Source organism: Saccopteryx leptura, chromosome 5 (genome assembly GCF_036850995.1).
Source record: "Saccopteryx leptura isolate mSacLep1 chromosome 5, mSacLep1_pri_phased_curated, whole genome shotgun sequence".
Classification (NCBI taxonomy): Eukaryota; Metazoa; Chordata; class Mammalia; order Chiroptera; family Emballonuridae; genus Saccopteryx; species Saccopteryx leptura.
The window spans coordinates 143,621,170-143,639,206 of NC_089507.1; the positions used below are offsets into that span (position 1 = coordinate 143,621,170).

The 18,037-nt window shown below is 44.5% G+C and overlaps 1 protein-coding gene across 4 annotated transcripts in view; it reads right to left on the bottom strand.

Annotated features, from left to right (window-relative positions):
- The window catches only part of ESYT2 (extended synaptotagmin 2), a 76,151-nt gene that overhangs the window by 28,799 nt on the left and 29,315 nt on the right, over window positions 1-18,037 (bottom strand). For all 4 annotated transcript variants that reach the window (XM_066385719.1, XM_066385720.1, XM_066385722.1 and 1 more), the window contains exons 6-13: window positions 17,826-17,915; window positions 8,339-8,394; window positions 6,628-6,748; window positions 5,103-5,279; window positions 4,068-4,150; window positions 2,164-2,212; window positions 558-647; window positions 51-146 (exon numbers count right to left, since the gene is read on the bottom strand). In XM_066385719.1, the coding sequence (XP_066241816.1) occupies window positions 51-146; window positions 558-647; window positions 2,164-2,212; window positions 4,068-4,150; window positions 5,103-5,279; window positions 6,628-6,748; window positions 8,339-8,394; window positions 17,826-17,915 (762 nt within the window). The remainder of the gene's footprint in view (window positions 1-50; window positions 147-557; window positions 648-2,163; window positions 2,213-4,067; window positions 4,151-5,102; window positions 5,280-6,627; window positions 6,749-8,338; window positions 8,395-17,825; window positions 17,916-18,037) is intronic.

Here is an 18,037-nt window from a genome sequence, read left to right on the forward strand (position 1 = left end):
GCGACCGTGTGGAGATCGGCACCCCAGCGAGTTTCCACAGTGCTACCCACCGGAAGGTTCCTTGCTGAATCCAAATACAAGATCAGCAAAGAAGAGGAAAGACCATCGTTGGCTTGGTCTTTGTCGGCTCTGATGTCTGTCAGCACCTATGAGAGGAAAAGAGGCTCAGCAGGCACGTTTCCGCACAGTTTTAGACTCTCGCTACCCGATTATGTCTGTAACGCTCAAGAAAATAGCAAAATGGGAAAATAAACCACCCAATACGTGCAAGCAGAAAGGGGAAACAGGAAAGATTCTCCCCAAGTCAAAGGAAGCACGTAGTGATCTGTGGCTGACCAAACCCCTGCTCTATATCATGCACCAGATTTGAAGATCTTGTAAAACAAGTGTAAATGTCCTGCGAATCTCTTTTTAAAAAATTTATTATCTTTCATATATCTCTGAGGCTACTGCAGTGACTTATAACACAATAATCCAAATACTGCTGTAGTTTTTGGAACCACAGTGCAACACAATTTGAAGGAACTGATCTCAGCTGCCGGGAACACATCACCCACCTGGTCCAAGTGGACAGCATGTGGCATCAGTGTGAGCCACTCCAGTTTCAGGTGCAGCTTTCCTCTGGCAACCTCGTCTAGGGTGAACCACTGAAGACAAAATGTGCAGGTTCAGCAAAAGTTCTCCTGAATCAACATTCAAATTAAACAGTCTCCACAATGTTACAAGCCGCTCGCTACCTATGGCGCCCATGGCACTCATTAATGCTGAGGACGGGACCCTCTGCCCCAGGCCCTGAGCTCTCTGAATGAGAACATGATGAAACTCGCAGATCCCTGCCTACTGCCCAAGACCATCACAATGATTCACAACACTGATTCGTCAACTCCACCAAAGCTCTGTGAGGTGAGTAACCTTCACCCCTAATTTATATGTAAGGATTCAAACATCTCCCAGCTCCACTGGCTTCCACATATGGACTTGATTAAAATTTATAAGATAATATAACATCGAGCCCAGATGCTAAATTCCAACATCAAACAAGTTATAGCAAGTTTGTTTTTATTCCTCACTACATACTAGTAATAAAATAGTGTACAGCTGTTTCAGCTTAAATACCACAAAGCAATTAATTGAAGACAGTCCCCACACTCCTAGTGTTAGGAAGAGCCAGCTGTGACAACAGACATGCTCATATTCTCCTGGTGAGCACTGACAGCCATGGGGAGCACATGCTACTCTGAAAGCAGCAGACTGCAACGCTAACGTGGTTAGTTGTGTTCTACTTATCCAAATGTTACCCATCTTTTATAAGCCACCACAACTTTCCCTTTTGTATACTTTCATTCCGATAGCAATACCCAGTTTGAAATGGTGTCTGCTTGCTGCCAAGTCCCACTGCATTTATAGAACACCTTTCATGTGACCTTTTCCCATCGATGGCATGATTGCCCCCTCTACTATGAACTCTAGCATCTTTAAAATGCTAATTACAGAGAGTTTCTCACAGGCTGCAACCTGGACTCCTGAGGAAGAGCACACACCCACCTGAAATGAAGTTGGCTTGTGTTGTACCTTTATAAAAATGTCTAGCAGGCCCTGGCCAGTTGGCTCAGTGGTAGAGTGTAGGCCTGGCGTGTAGAAGTCCCGGGTTCGATTCCCGGCCAGGGCACACAGGAGAGGTGCCCATTTGCTTCTCCACCCCTCCCCCTCTCCTTCCTCTCTGTCTCTCTCTTCCCCTCCCGCAGCTGAGGCTCCATTGTAGCAAAGATGGCCCGGGCGCTGGGGATGGCTCCTTGGCCTCTGCCCCAGGCGCTAGAGTGGCTCTGGTCGCGGCAGAGCATCGCCCCCTGGTGGGCAGAGCGTCGCCCCCTGGTGGGCATACCGGGTGGATCCCGGTCGGGCGCATGTGGGAGTCTGACCCTCTCTCCCGGTTTCTAGCTTCAGAAAAATACAAAAAATATATATATATATGTCTAGCATATGGTAGGTACTCAAAACATACTCTATAATTTGGCTCTTAAACACTTCACTTTTCTATTAGAAAAAGGCCTAAGTTCCCAATATTTGAGAGGCAAGTGTTAAGTTTTCAGGACACTGGGGGCATGGGACAGTAAACACTCAGTCAATGCCCATTAAGTAGAATAAGACTCACAAAAAACTTACTTCATCTAAAAGGCGCTCCTTTTCCACTTCAGTCAGATCGATCATGAGACTAGAGAAACCACACAACTTTAGAACATAGAAACACACGTCTTACAGCTGCAATAACCTTACACATTTGTCTATGAACAGGGACTCCAGAGATGCAACAAAATGATATAGTTCATCAAGAAACAGACGTCTTCCAAAAGCTCCAGCTGACAGCCAAGTATGCAGAGAAAAAAGGGAGTTTGAGGTGCTACCTGAGGTTTAGTTACTGGACCTCAAACCAGGCCTTGACTACCTTCCCCACCTCACTCCTCACTCTGGACCATCATGTATCTGGAGCCACACAGAGCCTCACTCAGCACGTCTAGACAGCCCATTCCATGTCCACTAAACCAGTGTTTTTCAACCGCCAATCCACGAACCGGTTCACCAGAAATTTCATGCCAATCCACAAGAGAGTTAATCCCCTTGATGTTGAATGAAGATTATAGATCCAATGACCTTAGTCAAATTTGCTTACACTCAGTGTGATTTCTGCCTTAGCAGTCCCTGAAATAATTCTATTTTCACTGGTCCCCAAGTGTAAAATGGTTGAAAACAACCGTGCTAAACAGCCCTGCTCCACTGCAAAGACTGGCACCAACCACCCCCAGGGGCCAACATGACTAAGACGAGATGATGCCACTCTGTGTTTCCTGCAGCTGCCCTCCTCTCTGCCCCCCAATACTCTGCCTCCCTCCTCCCCTGATCTGTCACAAGGGAGGCCCCACATCTCCTTCCTAGTTTGTACAAGTCTCCCAGTGCTCTGACACTCTCGAGTCTCAGTCAGGATTATCCCATCTATAGTGTTTTCACTGAAATGCAAACTGATGCCTAAGCAGGCGGTGGTGCAGTGGACAGTGCATCAGACTGGGATGCAGATGACCCAGGTTCGAATCCCCAAGGTCGCTGGCTTGAGTGCGGGCTCGCCAGCTTGAGCATAGGGTCGCTGGCTTGAGCATGGGATCATAGACATGACCCCATGGTGGCCGGCTTGAGCCCAAAAGTCACTGGCTTGAAGCCCAAGGTTGCTGGCTTGAGCAACGGGTCACTGGCTCGGCTGGAGCCCTCCAGTCAAGGCACATATGAGAAAGCAATCAATAAACAACTAAGGAGCTGCAACGAAGAATTGTTGCTTCTCATCTCTCTCCCTTCCTATCTGTCTGTCCCTATCTGTCCTTCTGTCTGTCAAAAAAAAAATACAAACTGAATCTGTTCACTGTGCTGCTTAAAATCTTCTAGTCACTCCTTGTCTCATGAATGAATTTTGAAGTCATAGCATGACACACACAGGGTTTGAGGTGCTACTTGAGGTTCAGGTACTGGACCTCAAACCAGGCAATGAGGAGGACAAACCTGTCCAATATCAACAATTCCTGTATCTTTTTTCAGTTGTACTGACTGTTCAGTGGAAGTAAACAAATCAATATTAATTTTTTCCAAGTAAATTAGTATTCCTTCCCAGAAAAACCCCAATGAAGTGATAATGTTTAAAACCCATTTCTACAATCTAGAGCAAAGCTGCCTGCATAGTGTGTAGGTTGGAGAGCTGCTCTGGCCTGCAGGGCCACAAGCCACATGTGGCTATTGGCACATAAAATGGGGCAACCAGAATTATAAAAGTGATTTCAGTTGTACCTGTGGCTAGTGGCTGCTGTAATGGACACAGATCTAGAAGCTTTCCTTCTCTTATTTACATGTACAACTTTCTAGGAATAAAATATGTGTTAGGAAGCCTAAGGTAAAACAAATGTTATATCTAACAGCCATGTAAAAATATATACAACATGTACTCAAACCTATTTTTGAAGTTATGTTACAGTTTTAAGAGATTATTAAAAACAGAGATCCTACAATCTACTCAGTCACGAAGAATTTACCTTCCTAGAAAGTCGTCCTTGTCTGGATCTTCATCAAATAGCTCAATCTCTAATTCTTGTCCAGGATGTTCATAGACCAAGGCCTAAAAAATTAATGATTGGTGATTATTTTACATTTTTACTAAGATTGTCATCTACTGAGTATGATGAGTATAGCAAATATCACCACGTATTTTTCTCCAGCAGTAAGTCCCTGTACAGAACTTACATCTTCTCAGGGCCAACACACACACCTCTCATTTGAAAACATAGGCCCACACAGTAACAGTCTGTTGTATTTGTTTCTGGTGAGGTTACGTTTCAGGGGGCCAAGGTCATGGCTCCAGAACAGGAGAGCCCCACAGCCTGGTGCAGGCTCCTCTTAGACACTACCCTTGAATCAGCAACCACCATAAGCACCACTCAGAGATCACAGAGTCCAGGACAGAGGGGCTGAGAAGCTGGTGGAGTGTAACTTGCACTAACTCTGGAGAACGTTCTGCTTTCAAACACATGTAACTTTTGGTGCAACTGGTCCACTTTGAAGAGCTTTATCTATGGAAAAGGTAGCCATGTCAAGAACATATATTCACCTCACGCCTGCACAGCACTGGTTAGTTAGAATGCTGAACCCAATGCTGAGATCTCTCTGCGTAAAGAAATGATAGTAGAATGGCCATTATAAACCAGGTCCATGTATGTTTACTGACATGCACGCATGTCCAGGTTTGTTAAATTAAAATTTACAACACAGTGTATAATCTCATTTTGCATATATTTATGTGGGTTAATAAACATAAAACATTCACATGAAGAAATTTTGCCAATTGTTTACTGTGATAGCTTTATGTAATTAAGGTTTAAAATTTTATTATGTGTTCGCATGACAAGAATGTTGTAAGGTAGGGACAAAAGGTGTCATACTTTTTAAAGATAGGAAGTTAAAGCAAAAAAGAATCTAAATTGCCACCTAAATTAACCACAGCACAGCGTGAAAGAAGTGGAAACAAACATGGTTTGGGGACAAAGCCAGGTGACAGCCGAAATGTGCCTCACCTCATACACCTCGCTCCACTTTGGACTCAGGTTCTCTTTGATGACCTTGCTTTGGAAGATCTGGTTGCCAACTCGAATAACTCCATAGGGGTCTGACTTTCCCTTGACAAGTCCCTTCAGGTAAGTATCCTTCCCCTGCAGGTCCTGAGCTTCAATAAAATGTATCCTTAGAACACCCTGAAAAAGACAAGAGCACCGACTGCTCACCAGTTCATCTGACAGACAGGAGCGCTGGCTGGGTGCTGACTGGCCATCCTAGAAACACGGTGTGGAGGGAACAGATGTGTGAAGCGCTCAGGGAAAGCAAAGCAGTGTCTGAGTGGGACTGTTTAGACAGGAGGCCAGAGACGGGAGATGGGGGGTATGAGTCACTGACTCCTCGGGAGACGTTTCCTGGCAGAGGTCCCAAAGCGACACTGCACGGCAGGGGCCTGCGGGTCACAGAGAAATCCAGCTTTGATTCTATAGTAACTGACACCAACACACAAAATGTGTCGTCAGACCTGTCACCAAGCCCATGGTATGCACTGATTACTTTGCTAGATATTTAGAACAATTTTACAAAATATTGTCATCAAACTCTGAAATACCTACTACTCACAGACTTTAAACATAGTTCACTTTTCCTAAAATGTTGGTTAATTTATAAAATAAAAATATTCACTCATTTCTTTCAAGGCAAACCAAGACGGTAAGATTACCTTTTGGTAGGGTAGCATTCTCCCCATAAACCCTTTTTTTTTTTTTTGGTATTTTTCCGAAGCTGGAAACGGGGAGGCAGTCAGACTCCCGCATGCGCCTGACCTGGATCCAACCGGCATGCCCACCAGGGGGCGATGCTCTGCCCATCTTGGGGCGTGGCTCTGCCGCAATCAGAGCCATTCTAGCCCCTGAGGCAGAGGCCACAGAGCCATCCTCAGCGCCCGGGCAAACTTTGCTCCAATGGAGCCTTGGCTGCGAGAGGGGAAGAGAGAGACAGAGAGGAAGGAGAGGGGGAGGGGTGGAGAAGGAGATGTGTACTTCTCCTGTGTGCCCTGGCCGGGAATCGAACCCGGGACTCCTGCACGCCAGGCCGACGCTCTACCACTGAACCAACCAGCCAGGGCCCCCATAAACCCTTTTTAAAAAAATTCCTGGGTAATATCTTGACCCAATCAGCATAAGAAGGTATGTATTTTTATATTCTACCGTGTTACTCATTAAACTCTCAGTCTAAGAGAAACTTTTTTTCCCATTGCTGAGACAAGGCTGTTACAATTTGTAAGTATAGATAGTATGCCTTTCTGAGCTGATAAGTAGGCTATCACAGCTGTCCTTCATGACCTGAGGCTCCCCGGTGGGGTATAGATGCACACTAGCCATCTCCTAAGCAGTGTAGTAGACAAACTACCTACTACACCATGATCCATGTGGCAGGGGCTGTTAGGAGAAAAATGGAAAGTTACATGAGGTCACAACACCCAGGACCGTGAACTGTCCCTCCACGTCTATGTTTAAGTGGTAACGGAGGCTAGGACATGCTTACCTTTGGAATTGGAAACCGCAACTGGGCTATTTGAACTTCACTGACGAGAGGAACAGTGATTCGATTGGGAAGCACCAGATAGTTTGATATTATATCCAAAATGATAGTATCTGATAAACCACTGTTAGGTGGGAGGTAAAAAGAACAATATAGTTATCAAACACATACACTCTCATTATCACCTTCAGCAGCAAAGTCAACAAAAACATGGTACTACAACCCATTTCCAGAGTCAGAGGGTCTCTTGTCCAAGACAAGTTTGAAACCAGCAGGCTAGTAGGTCAGCTGTGATGCTGACAGAGCCTGTTATGGAGGATTTATTCTGAGAGCAGAAGGTAACATTCTGGCAACATTTCATAATATCCTAAATAACACTTCCTACATTCCTATATAACCTTACCATTGATTTAATACTAAATAACGAACATGTTTCATTTTATTTTTTTAACATAAAATATTTCAAATGCCCATAAAAATTCAGAGAATACTATAACATCCATTTACTTATCCCACGTTTATTACATTAAATTTCTCTCTTGTTATACAGTATATGCACAGCTACCAGGGAAGTAAAGGAATTTATGGTTTATTCACACTGCATTTGGGTACTGAGTACTGTAATAATTTTAAAATAGTATACACCACTTCAGGGAGAACTCAGGAATAGGAATAAAATTGTGGAGGCTAAAGAAACAAACACACTTTTAGTATATTTCTTGCTTATTCTTTGGGTGTATGTGAGAAGTAACATGTATGTGAGCATCTTAGAAAGAATACATAACTGACGTTTCATTGCTACAGAACACCTTAGGAACTGCTAAGTTTTAAATATACTTCTTAAAAGATGTTACTTCTCAGATGTAAAGTAACTGTATATACAAGAACAGCCACTGGGACAGAGTGCAAGTCGCCATCACTCAGTGGTAATAACAAACACTCACTGCAAGCTCAGGGTACAAGTGCAAGGATAAGATCTTACCTTGCTTAGGACCATATGTAACTTTAACCAGTAAGTAATGACTTTTTAACCTTCAAATGGTGCCCCCAGCAGTAAAACCAGCAAAAGCAGGTTTAAAGGCCATAATCTCAGAACTTGCTTGCTAACAGGTTTGCTGCAACCACCTTCCACCATGTAGAATGTATAGACCATGACATGACAGGAGGACATCACTTCTCTCCCAGGAGGGATGTCAGATTGATAGCTAACATGCTCAAGTAGAAACCCTTACAGTTCAGACCCTGGATTGCTGGACTGGCAAAGGAATGATGCAGGAACTTCCGGCCTCTCACCCCGCCCCTTGACTCCCAGGTTCAGTACTGACATCTGCCACCCAAGCAGGAATGGCTACGGCTTGAAAAGAACCCAGAAAGGGCTAGTTTTGAAACACATAATCATTTTTAAAGTTTTCTTTATTTTTATGGGAAAACAATAAAAACCAAATTTAAAAATTAATTTGTAGGATATTAAAAGACTGCCACTGTTCTGAAACACCTAAACTGAAGAGCTGCTTTATGATGAACAAAAGTGCACTGAAGGGTGAGTGACTCAGCCTGAAGTCCTGAAACCACTCTGCGTCTGCTTATTAGGGCACAGCTATCTCCACATGGTTATGGGAACAGAACCCAGCTGTTGTGAAGGCAGAGTCGGCCTGGAAGAGACAGGCACATTACACCATCGACAAGCTACCAGAGCACATGACAGCATACTCACTTCAGTCCAGGGATATCAAGAAGATTAGTCAATCCTGTCCAGTTAATTTCTAAAAGCTGTTTAATTAAAAAAAAAAGGGGGGGGGGAGGGGGACAAAATATTATTTAAGTTATTTCCAGTTATCAAACCAAATTACACAGGTTTGTTTCTTCACTAACCCAACACTGTCCTGCACCTTGTTTTTCACTTTGTAAAACATCAAGGCTGTCACCACCCCTCATTGGTACATGGAGAGCTGCCCGGTGTTTTGTTTTCTGATAATGTCATAGTTTCTCCGGTAAAATCATACAATAATTTATATACCCATCCCCCTATTGATAGGCATTTAGAATATATATAACTTCTCTTTTATTAAGTTAAGATTCAGTGAATCTTTTCATGTACTACATGTTCTGGTATGTGCATGCAAACTGGCATTCAAAAAGTAGAAGTTCTGGTCAAGATACATGATCTTTTTTTTTACACAGATAGTGCTAGTGCTACCTCATTACCATGAAGAAATACTGTGCTGATTTACATTCCTACCAAAAGTGTAAGAAAATGTCCCTTCTTTATAACCTCAGCAAAAAGAGATTAAAAAGCAGTCCATTTGGCAGTTAAAAAAATGGTACTTTACCACTGTTTCAATCTGCATTTCGCTGGTACTAGTGGGACATGTTCCATCTATACATTCAACATTTGGGGCTTTTTGTTCATTCTAGTATTTATCTTAAAATAATTCCTACATAGTTGGCTATGGTTCCATTAAGTGGATGTGTATGGGTAAAAAATATTGATTAGAAACACTGCTTTTCCTATCAAAATGGATATTACACATGATAAGCTTACCTGTGCTTATATTTGTGGAAGAAATTCTAAGTGAAGTTGTGTTATCTTATTACCCATCTAGCCGGAGGAACACATTCCAGCTCAAATCCCTGTGGGAAGTGGTTGCTTATAAATAAGCATGAACTAGAGGGGTCCAGGTTTTCTTAGAAAGACCAAAACTGAAAGCAAATAGTTTTAAAAGTCCTGAAAGACAGATTTTTCAGCAAAAGAGAAACAAGATGAGACATGCATGGCTAGTGGCAGTATGGACTCATGCTTCCCCTCCCTGTGATACAACACGCCTAGAAACAGAGACAGCCCAGGAGGCACCATCTCCTCAACCCTAGCTGTCATCTCCACATGCATTTTCCACTAAGAGGAACCAGAGAGTTTGGAAAAGTAGCAGATCTCAGGCCTGGAGCATCCTGTAGAATCGGAACACTTAAACACACCAAGACTAATGAGAGGTCCCATCAAAGGGCAGGTCACCTGGAAGGGATTATAAGCAGAGATTATAAACTTGTCCAGCAACAAAGAACCTACTCAGAAGACCCTTGTCAAAATGATGAGATCTGCTTATTTGAATGCTACCCAAGTTCAGAGAAACAAAATGCCAGGGAGGCAGGTGCAAGATTTGGGAAAGAACAAGCCTCAAGCTGGGTGTGAGTAAAAGAGATCTGAATGCAGGACAGAAGGCCCCACGTCCAAGGCCCTGAAAGGAGAACTGACATGTCCCTGAACACATTGGAAGCTGGGGTACAGGAAACACCCAAAGTGGATAAAGGAGGGAGCAGTGAGTGTAGATGAGAGTGTGTCAGAACAAGCGTGAGTTGATGAAAATGAGTGTGAGCATATGATTGGATGTTGAATGAGTGTGAGAGGTTTGAAAGCTGAGTCTGGAAAGTCCACACAGGGACAGAAGGAGGAACCCACGAGGAGGGACAAGCAGCTAAAATTAGTGGCCCTGTCCCCCCTGCATCTGTATGACTCAGATCTGTTTCGGGAAACTGAAGAGCCAGGGAGTCGTGTTTCCTAAGGCAGGAAACCATCTTGGGCTGCTGTGGCTCTTCTATGATAAACAGAATAAGTAGCAAGCAGGTCACATTTCACCTGGAACACCGTATCCATGCATTACATGAAAACACACAAGCCCACCTCCTCTCTGTTCTTCTACAATATACTGACAGACATAAGCAGAATTTATAGTCTGACAATAGCAACAATTTATTACAACACTTTACTACACACTGGACATCCTGACTGCATTAATTCTGCAGTACAGATATGAATCACCAGAAAAGTCTGCCCTTCTCCAGTGTTTCTCAGTTAGTCCATCTGGGCTGGTGGTAAAGATCAAGAATAACTTTCTTATGTTTTTTCTTTTTTTTTTAATGGGCCATCATCTTTAATCCTAGCTTGCACCTGGTGGGCAAGTAAAAACACACACTGGGCTCCAAAACCCATTCATTCAGTGCTCACAAAGCTACTGACTTATCTGAGTTTCCTAGAATCAAAGGTTTCTAGCTCACCAGCCTTATTCACCTCTGTTCCCCATCTCCTTCCTTCTCCCTGCACAAACTCTGCACAAATTGGCCTCTCACTCAAGACTCCACCATCTTGGCTGCTTCTCCTGGTCTCCTCCACGTGGCCTTCCTCTGCTCTTCTCTCTAATGCTAATCTCAGGAACAGAGAACAATTTTCTTATGTTTTATTTATTTATTTATATATATATTTTTTTCATTTTTCCAAAGCTGGAAACGGGGAGGCAGTCAGATAGACTCCCGCATGGCGCCCAACCGGGATCCAGCCGGCATGCCCACCAGGGGGCGATGCTCTGCCCCTCTGGGGCATCGCTCTGTTGCGTCCAGAGCCATTCTAGCGCCTGAGGCAGAGGCCACAGAGCCATCCCCAGCGCCCGGGCCATCTTTGCTCCAATGGAGCCTCGCTGCAGGGGGGGGGAAGAGAGAGACAGAGAGGAAGGAGAGGGGGAGGGGTGGAGAAGGAGATGTGTACTTCTCCTGTGTGCCCTGGCCGGGAATCGAACCCGGGACTCCTGCACGCCAGGCCAACGCTCTACCGCTGAGCCAACCGGCCAGGGCCTAGTTTTCTTATGTTTTAAAGCTCCCAAGACTTCCAGCTTCCACTTGGGATGCAGAAAACTAGGAAGAGCATCACTCTTGAATCCATAGGAGGCCCTGGCCTGTTGGCTCAGCCGGAGAGTGTCAGCCCAGCATGTGGAAGTCCAGGGTTCGATTCCCAGTCACAGCACACAGGAGAAGCGTCTATCTGCTTCTCCACCCTTCCTCCTCTTCTTCTTCTCGATCTCTCTCTTCCCCTCCCGCAGCCAAGGCTACATAAGAACAAAGTTGGCCCAGATGCTGAGGATGGTCCATGGCCTCCGCCTCAGGCACTAGAATGGCTCCTGTTGGAACAGAGCAATGCTCCAGATGGGCAGAGCATTGCCCCCTGGTGGGCATGCAGGGTAGATCCCAGATCCTGGTTGGGCGCATTCAGGAGTCTGACTGCCTCCCCACTTCTAACTTTGGAAAAATTTAAAAAAAAAATAAAAAGAATCTACAGAAGAGCTGAGTTGACAGCACCACCAGCCAACCTGAAACCCTTCCTTAGAGGAAGCTCTGAGGGGAGGACACAGACCCATAGGGCAGATGAGACAATTCCAGTCAGCTCCTCACTGCTAAACGTGAAGTATGGGCAAGACAGTGTAAACCTTCTGAAATCCACAGACTTAGGGCATGAACAACCCACTTGGTGGGCCCGCAGTGTGCTGCTGCAAAGCCTGGGGACATATGAGAGCACTTCCTGCAGGGGTGAGCTGGGGGGGGTGGGGAGAGCCACAGCTGGAGATACAAGATCCACTTTCCAATGTAAGGAAGAGAAGCCACTGGGGAAGGGACACACAGGTAAAGGCCCACTGCAGCTGGGGGACAGGAAAAGAAGATGTCTGTATGTTTTGGGGAAGGTAAGACAAAATCAAGCGCTGATCATCAGAGATCCCATGGTGGATCCATACATGCAAACCAGCCTGCACAAGACCCACCAAAGAGGCAGGCACAAAGAGGGGCAGTATCACTAAAAGAACACCAGCCCCAAGACCCAGCACAGGCCATGATAACACGAAGCTCCCCTGTCCCCACCCCTGGGATGGGGCAAGAGTCCAAACTAATGAAAGCTACCAAGCCACAGATCCAAGAACCTCAGAGAACATCTGGCAGGATAAATACCTCCTAACTTCCCTGGTGACTTAGTGTGAGGAGTAGTGTGAAACCCTCCTGGTCCGGTGGACTCCTCTATGAACCTATCTGCCCAGCCTGCCTTTCCACCTCACTCTTCCCTCCTCCGCAGGGTTGCAGAATCGGCTTCTGGTTCCAACACTGTAATCTTACTACTCCCACCAGTCTAGGTCCATATCTGACTCTCTAGAGCAGGGAAGGAAAGACAGAGGAAGGTGGGAAGACAAGCAGCCTCTTGGGAGCACTGGCAGCCATGACTCTGATATGTGGACTGGAGGACCAGAGGAATCTGGCCTCAGTGAGGAGAACAAAGCAAAGGTGGAACATGCCCGGGGAGACCATCACAAGGCAACGTTTGCCTGCATAGGTTTCATGAGGCACCAACAGAAGCTGCCTTTAATTTAAAATAAAGCCCCTTCTTTTCCCTCTCCTTTGCTTAAGGTACCTCAACTGCTGCTGTCCTAGCTAATAGGTTCAATTTCTTCTCACAATCACTCTAAAAGGAAGATGTCACTTTCATCTTACAGATGAACAAACCTGTGGTTCAGACTCGGGAGGCATGTCCTCTGCTGGCTAGGGGCTCCCATGAGGATAAACACATTCAGAGCAAGTCCTGAACATGTCCTGGACAAGTTCTGGAGAGAACTTCCTGCATTCACTCTAGTCTAATCAGTACACCTGGGACAGATCTGAAAAAGACCTGGGGATTCTAAAACACCCCTAGCAGTGTATGCCAGAGGAACCCCAACAACCGTCAAGTTAGCAGGAGTGAGTGGCCATCAATTCCACAGGCACATCCAAGAATAGACACTGGCTTGTTCTGGGTCTAACCAGAACCTTTATCCAAGCTTTTGTACTTACCTCTGGTGTCAGGACCCACCAGAATGCTCAACCTATATGTCAGAAGGTATTTATAAATTTTTTATTTTATTTTATTTTTTTATTTATTCATTTTAGAGAGGAGAGGGAGAGACAGAGAGAAGGGGGGGAGGAGCTGGAAGCATCAACTCCCATATGTGCCTTGACCAGGCAAGCTCAAGGTTTTGAACCGGCGACCTCAGCATTTTCAGGTCGACGCTTTATCCACTGCGCCACCACAGGTCAGGCAGAAGATATTTAAATTCTTTAAAATACAATGACTTGCAAATGCCAGGCACTGTATTGTGTTTTACATCCACTGACATTTATTTAATCTTCACATTTAATCTTGTGAGGTAAGTATTACTGCAATCCCTGTGTTACAAATGGGAAAACTGAGGCTTAGAGAAATTAAGTTGTTCAAAGCACAAAGTAGAAAGAGAAAGAACCAGGAGTGGAAAACCAGATGCTATGACACCGAGTCTCACTTAACTGTCACACAACACTGCCTTCTACTGGGCTCCAAAAGTTCAAGACTTTACAAGTTTTGCTTAGATTTTTTGGAACAAGTAGCACATTATCAAAACTAATTTAAACACGCCTGACCAGGAGGAGGTGGCGCAGTGGATAAAGCATCAGACTGAGACACAGAGGACCCAGGTTCAAAACCCCAAGGTCGCTGGTTTAAGCAAGGGGTCACTTGCACTGCTGTAGCCCCTCCTCCCCAGTCAAGGCACATATGAGAAAGCAATCAATGAACAACTAAGGTGTCTCAACAAAGAATTGATGCTTCTCATCTCTCTCCTTTCCTGTCTGTCTGTCCCTCTCTCTGTCTCTGACACACACACACACACACACACACACACACACACACACAATCTAAACCAGGGGTCGGGAACCTATGGCTTGCGAGCCAGATGTGGCTCTTTTGATGGCTGCATCGGGCTCGCAGACAAATCATTAATAAAAAAAATAATAACAAAAATATAAAACATTCTCATGTATTACAATCCATTTCCTACCACTCATGTTCATGGTTGCGGGTGGCTGGAGCCAATCACAGCTGTCCTCCGGGACAACACCAAATTTTTATTGGATAATGTGTAATGTACATGGGTTGTTGTACGGCTCTCATGGAATTACATTTTAAAATATGTGGCGTTCATGGCTCTCTCAGCCAAAAAGGTTCTCGACCCCTGATCTAAACAAATCAATCAGTAGAAAAATGTGTACAAGTTCCATAAGGGTCTCTGCACTCTGCTTCCAAATCATCCAGATAATCAAAAAACCCCAAATCATTGTAGCTGTAATTTTCACTAGAGTGAAAAGAATTACTTGGCAGCCAGGAGTGAATTCTGATCTCATATTTTCCAGTTGAAAGTAACTGAAAAAACTCCCTTCTCTCCAAAGCATGTTGGTGATTTTACTCACCATATAAGGAAACAAATGATTCTGAACTTTTCACAGCCTCATCCTTCTTTTCTGAGCCCTAAAACTTCACTTTGAAGTTAATATTATGAGGTTATTTTTAATGTAAATAAATCTAGAAGATCCACACTAAGGAAGAATATTACTAAGTTCTAAGGACTATTTAAAGATTTGGATTCTGAACTTTGAAAAAGGGTCCTCTGGCCTGACCAGGCGTGGCGCAGTGGATAGAGCACTGGACTGGGATGCAGAGGATCCAGGTTCGAGACTCTGAGGTTGCCAGCTTGAGCACAGGCTCATCTGGTTTGAGCAAAGCTCACCAGCTTGGACCCAAGGTTGCTGGCTCGAGCAAGGGGTTACTCAGTATGCTGAAGGCCCATGGTTAAGGCACATATGAGAAAGCAATCAATGAGCAACTACGGTGCTGCAACGAAAAACTGATGATGGATGTTTCTCATCTCTCTCTGTTCCTGTCTGTCTGTCCCTATCTATCGCTCTCTCCGACTCTCTGTCTCTGTAAAAAAAAAAAAAAGAAAAGAAAAAGGGTCCTCTGTTAAATCATTAAAAATTCCTTGTAAATTAAAAATACTCAAAAATTTGCTAAAGGTTAGTTTTTTTCTACTTACCAATGAAAGAAGTTTCTTAAACATACTGGCTTTTATATAACTTGTATGTGAAAAAAAACATGGATTTGAAATCTTTATGGATCTCTTTATTTCTCAAAATTTCAATAAGTTAAAATTTAACACAAAGGTTACATTAACAGCTTTTGAATTTCACCATGCTTTGTGTTAAGCAATCCCCCTAACCTGAGGGGAATACAATAATATGCTCCAAGACCCCCGGTGGATGCCTAAGAGTATGGATAGTATTAAACCCTATATATACTATGTTTTTTCCTATAAATAAATATGTATGATAAAGTTTCATTTATAAATTAGGCACAGTAGAGGTCAACAACAATAGTTAATATAAAACAGAAGAATTATAAAATAAGAGTTACTTGAACGCAAGCACTACAACAGTTGATCTGACAACTGAGATGGTTACTAAGTGACTAACAGGTGGGAGCCTGTGCAGCCTGGAGACCTGGACGAACGGTGACTCATGTTCCAGTGGGACAAAGCAGGACAGCATGGGACTATTGCTACTCAGAATGGCACACATTTGAATACATATGACTTATTCCTGTAATTTTTCATTTAATATTCTCAGACCGCAGTCAACTACAGGAAACCATGGAAAACAAAACATGGATAAATAAGGGGGGACTACTGTTATTAAATACATTCAAAATGAGCCCATTATTTCAGTAATGGAAGGCAAATGAGAACAATAATGTTAGTGGAAACAGAAAGTGAGAACATTTAATTCTTCTTGTGCTTTTATACAGAGTAAGTACCACTTATAGTTTGGTCTAAAATAGATAAACCCAACAAAAATAATTTGTATTATTTGGATCAAATTATACAGTAAGGGTTCCCATTTTAAACTATATATGATATTAATGGTACCTCCAGAAAGGGTTCACTGAAGGTAACAAAATGGCATTTCGTGAAGATATTTGGGAAACAGATTGATTCATCCACCAGACACTTTCACAGCAGTGCTAAGAGTTAACAAGGAGTGCGCTACAATGCGGAGCACTATGTGGGCACCATGGGAGGAATAAGGAAACGTGGTGACCTGAGAAGGAATGACACAGGGCCAGAGACAGCATTGTGGAGAAGGACAAGATGAAGGAGGTGGTAAAAGGTGACAGGGCTGGCACTACCCCTGGATTATAACCCTTCTCTGTGGGTGGAATTTGAAATGTCCATGGGATAGAACCAGGAAGTGAGGCTGGGGACAGAGACCCCATTGAGAACAATTGCAATTGAGAGACCACACCTGGTGGGTCAGTTTGCACCTTGGGAAGAAGACTACTGAAGAAAGAGCCAAGGCACCAATCAAAGGCTGCAGGAGTCTGGTGAGGAGGGGCCATGTAGGTAAGGAGCCACCTGGAAGAGGGGTAAAAGCTCCCTGAAGGGGGCCCTGGCCGGTTGGCTCAGTGGTAGAGCATCGGCCTGGCGTGCAAGGGGTCCCGGGTTTGATTCCCGGCCAGGGCACACAGGAGAAGCGCCCATCTGCTTCTCCACCCCTTCCCTTCTCCTTCCTCTCTGTCTCTCTCTTCCCCTCCCGCAGCGAGGCTCCATTGGAGCAGGGATGGCCCGGGCGCTGGGGATGGCTCCTTGGCCTCTGCCCCAGGCGCTAGAGTGGCTCTGGTCACAACAGAGCATCGCCCCGGAGGGGCAGAGCGTCGCCCCCTGGTGGGCGTGCCGGGTGGATCCCAGTCGGGTGCATGCGGGAATCTGACTGTCTCTCCCCGTTTCCAGCTTCGGAAAAATACAAAAAAAAAAAAAAAAGCTCCCTGAAGGGGAAGAGCAAGGTAAGGGGAAATCTCAACAGAAATAAAATTTTTATTGTCTCATTTTTATGGCTAATAAGTATTGACCTCTTCTAACAAGAAAATGAAATAATATACATAGCTAACCATCTATAGGGGAAATATATATTATGGTGTAACCAAGTGTTAGAATGTGAATCAGTAAAAAACCTAGCACACAAACTGCAGTTCATAAACACGCCATGAAAAGCAGGCAGTGTGTGGGAAAGACGGCGGCTCTAGCTCTGTCCGTGGGGCGGGGGGACAGGGTGAGAACAGCAGTCCTGCCCAATGAGGCTGGGCCGGATGCAGGCTCCCAGATTTACTGGTTCTCTGACTTGGACAGACTACACTCTCAGTTCCTGGTCAGTAGAAAAGAAACTATTTTGTTATTTCACTATAGAGCATGAGGATTCAGTGAGCAACTCTCTATAAATCTTACTCAGTGACAGGCACTGAGTGTTCATTACAAACCTACACTGAAAAAGAAAGCCTGTTTTCAAATTTTCTGTGATAAACATATTATAGTGAGGAAAAGTCCTTCAGAAGAGACGAAGCCTCCGTTAGGGCATAAAAAGGTATGAACTTACAGGGTTCACGTGTCAGAGGGACAAAGTGAGATACGGAGAGGGCTGCGTGTCCACTTTATGTACCCTTCAATATGCTCACATTCTTGTCAGTGAGAAGGAAGACATGAACAAAATAAACATCAACTTACTGGCTTCCTAAGGAAGAAGATAGACAAGGCTCCCACTAAGGGCATGTCTCCAATCAGTGGTTCCAGGATCACCCGCATTGTGCCATGAATCTAAGAGCAAATGGAAACCAAAACATGTGATAGCACGCAGTTACACAGCTAGTTACTGACAGAAGACAGAATGCACGACTAGATACCACAAGTAGAACCTACAGGAAAAATAGTAACTTCAA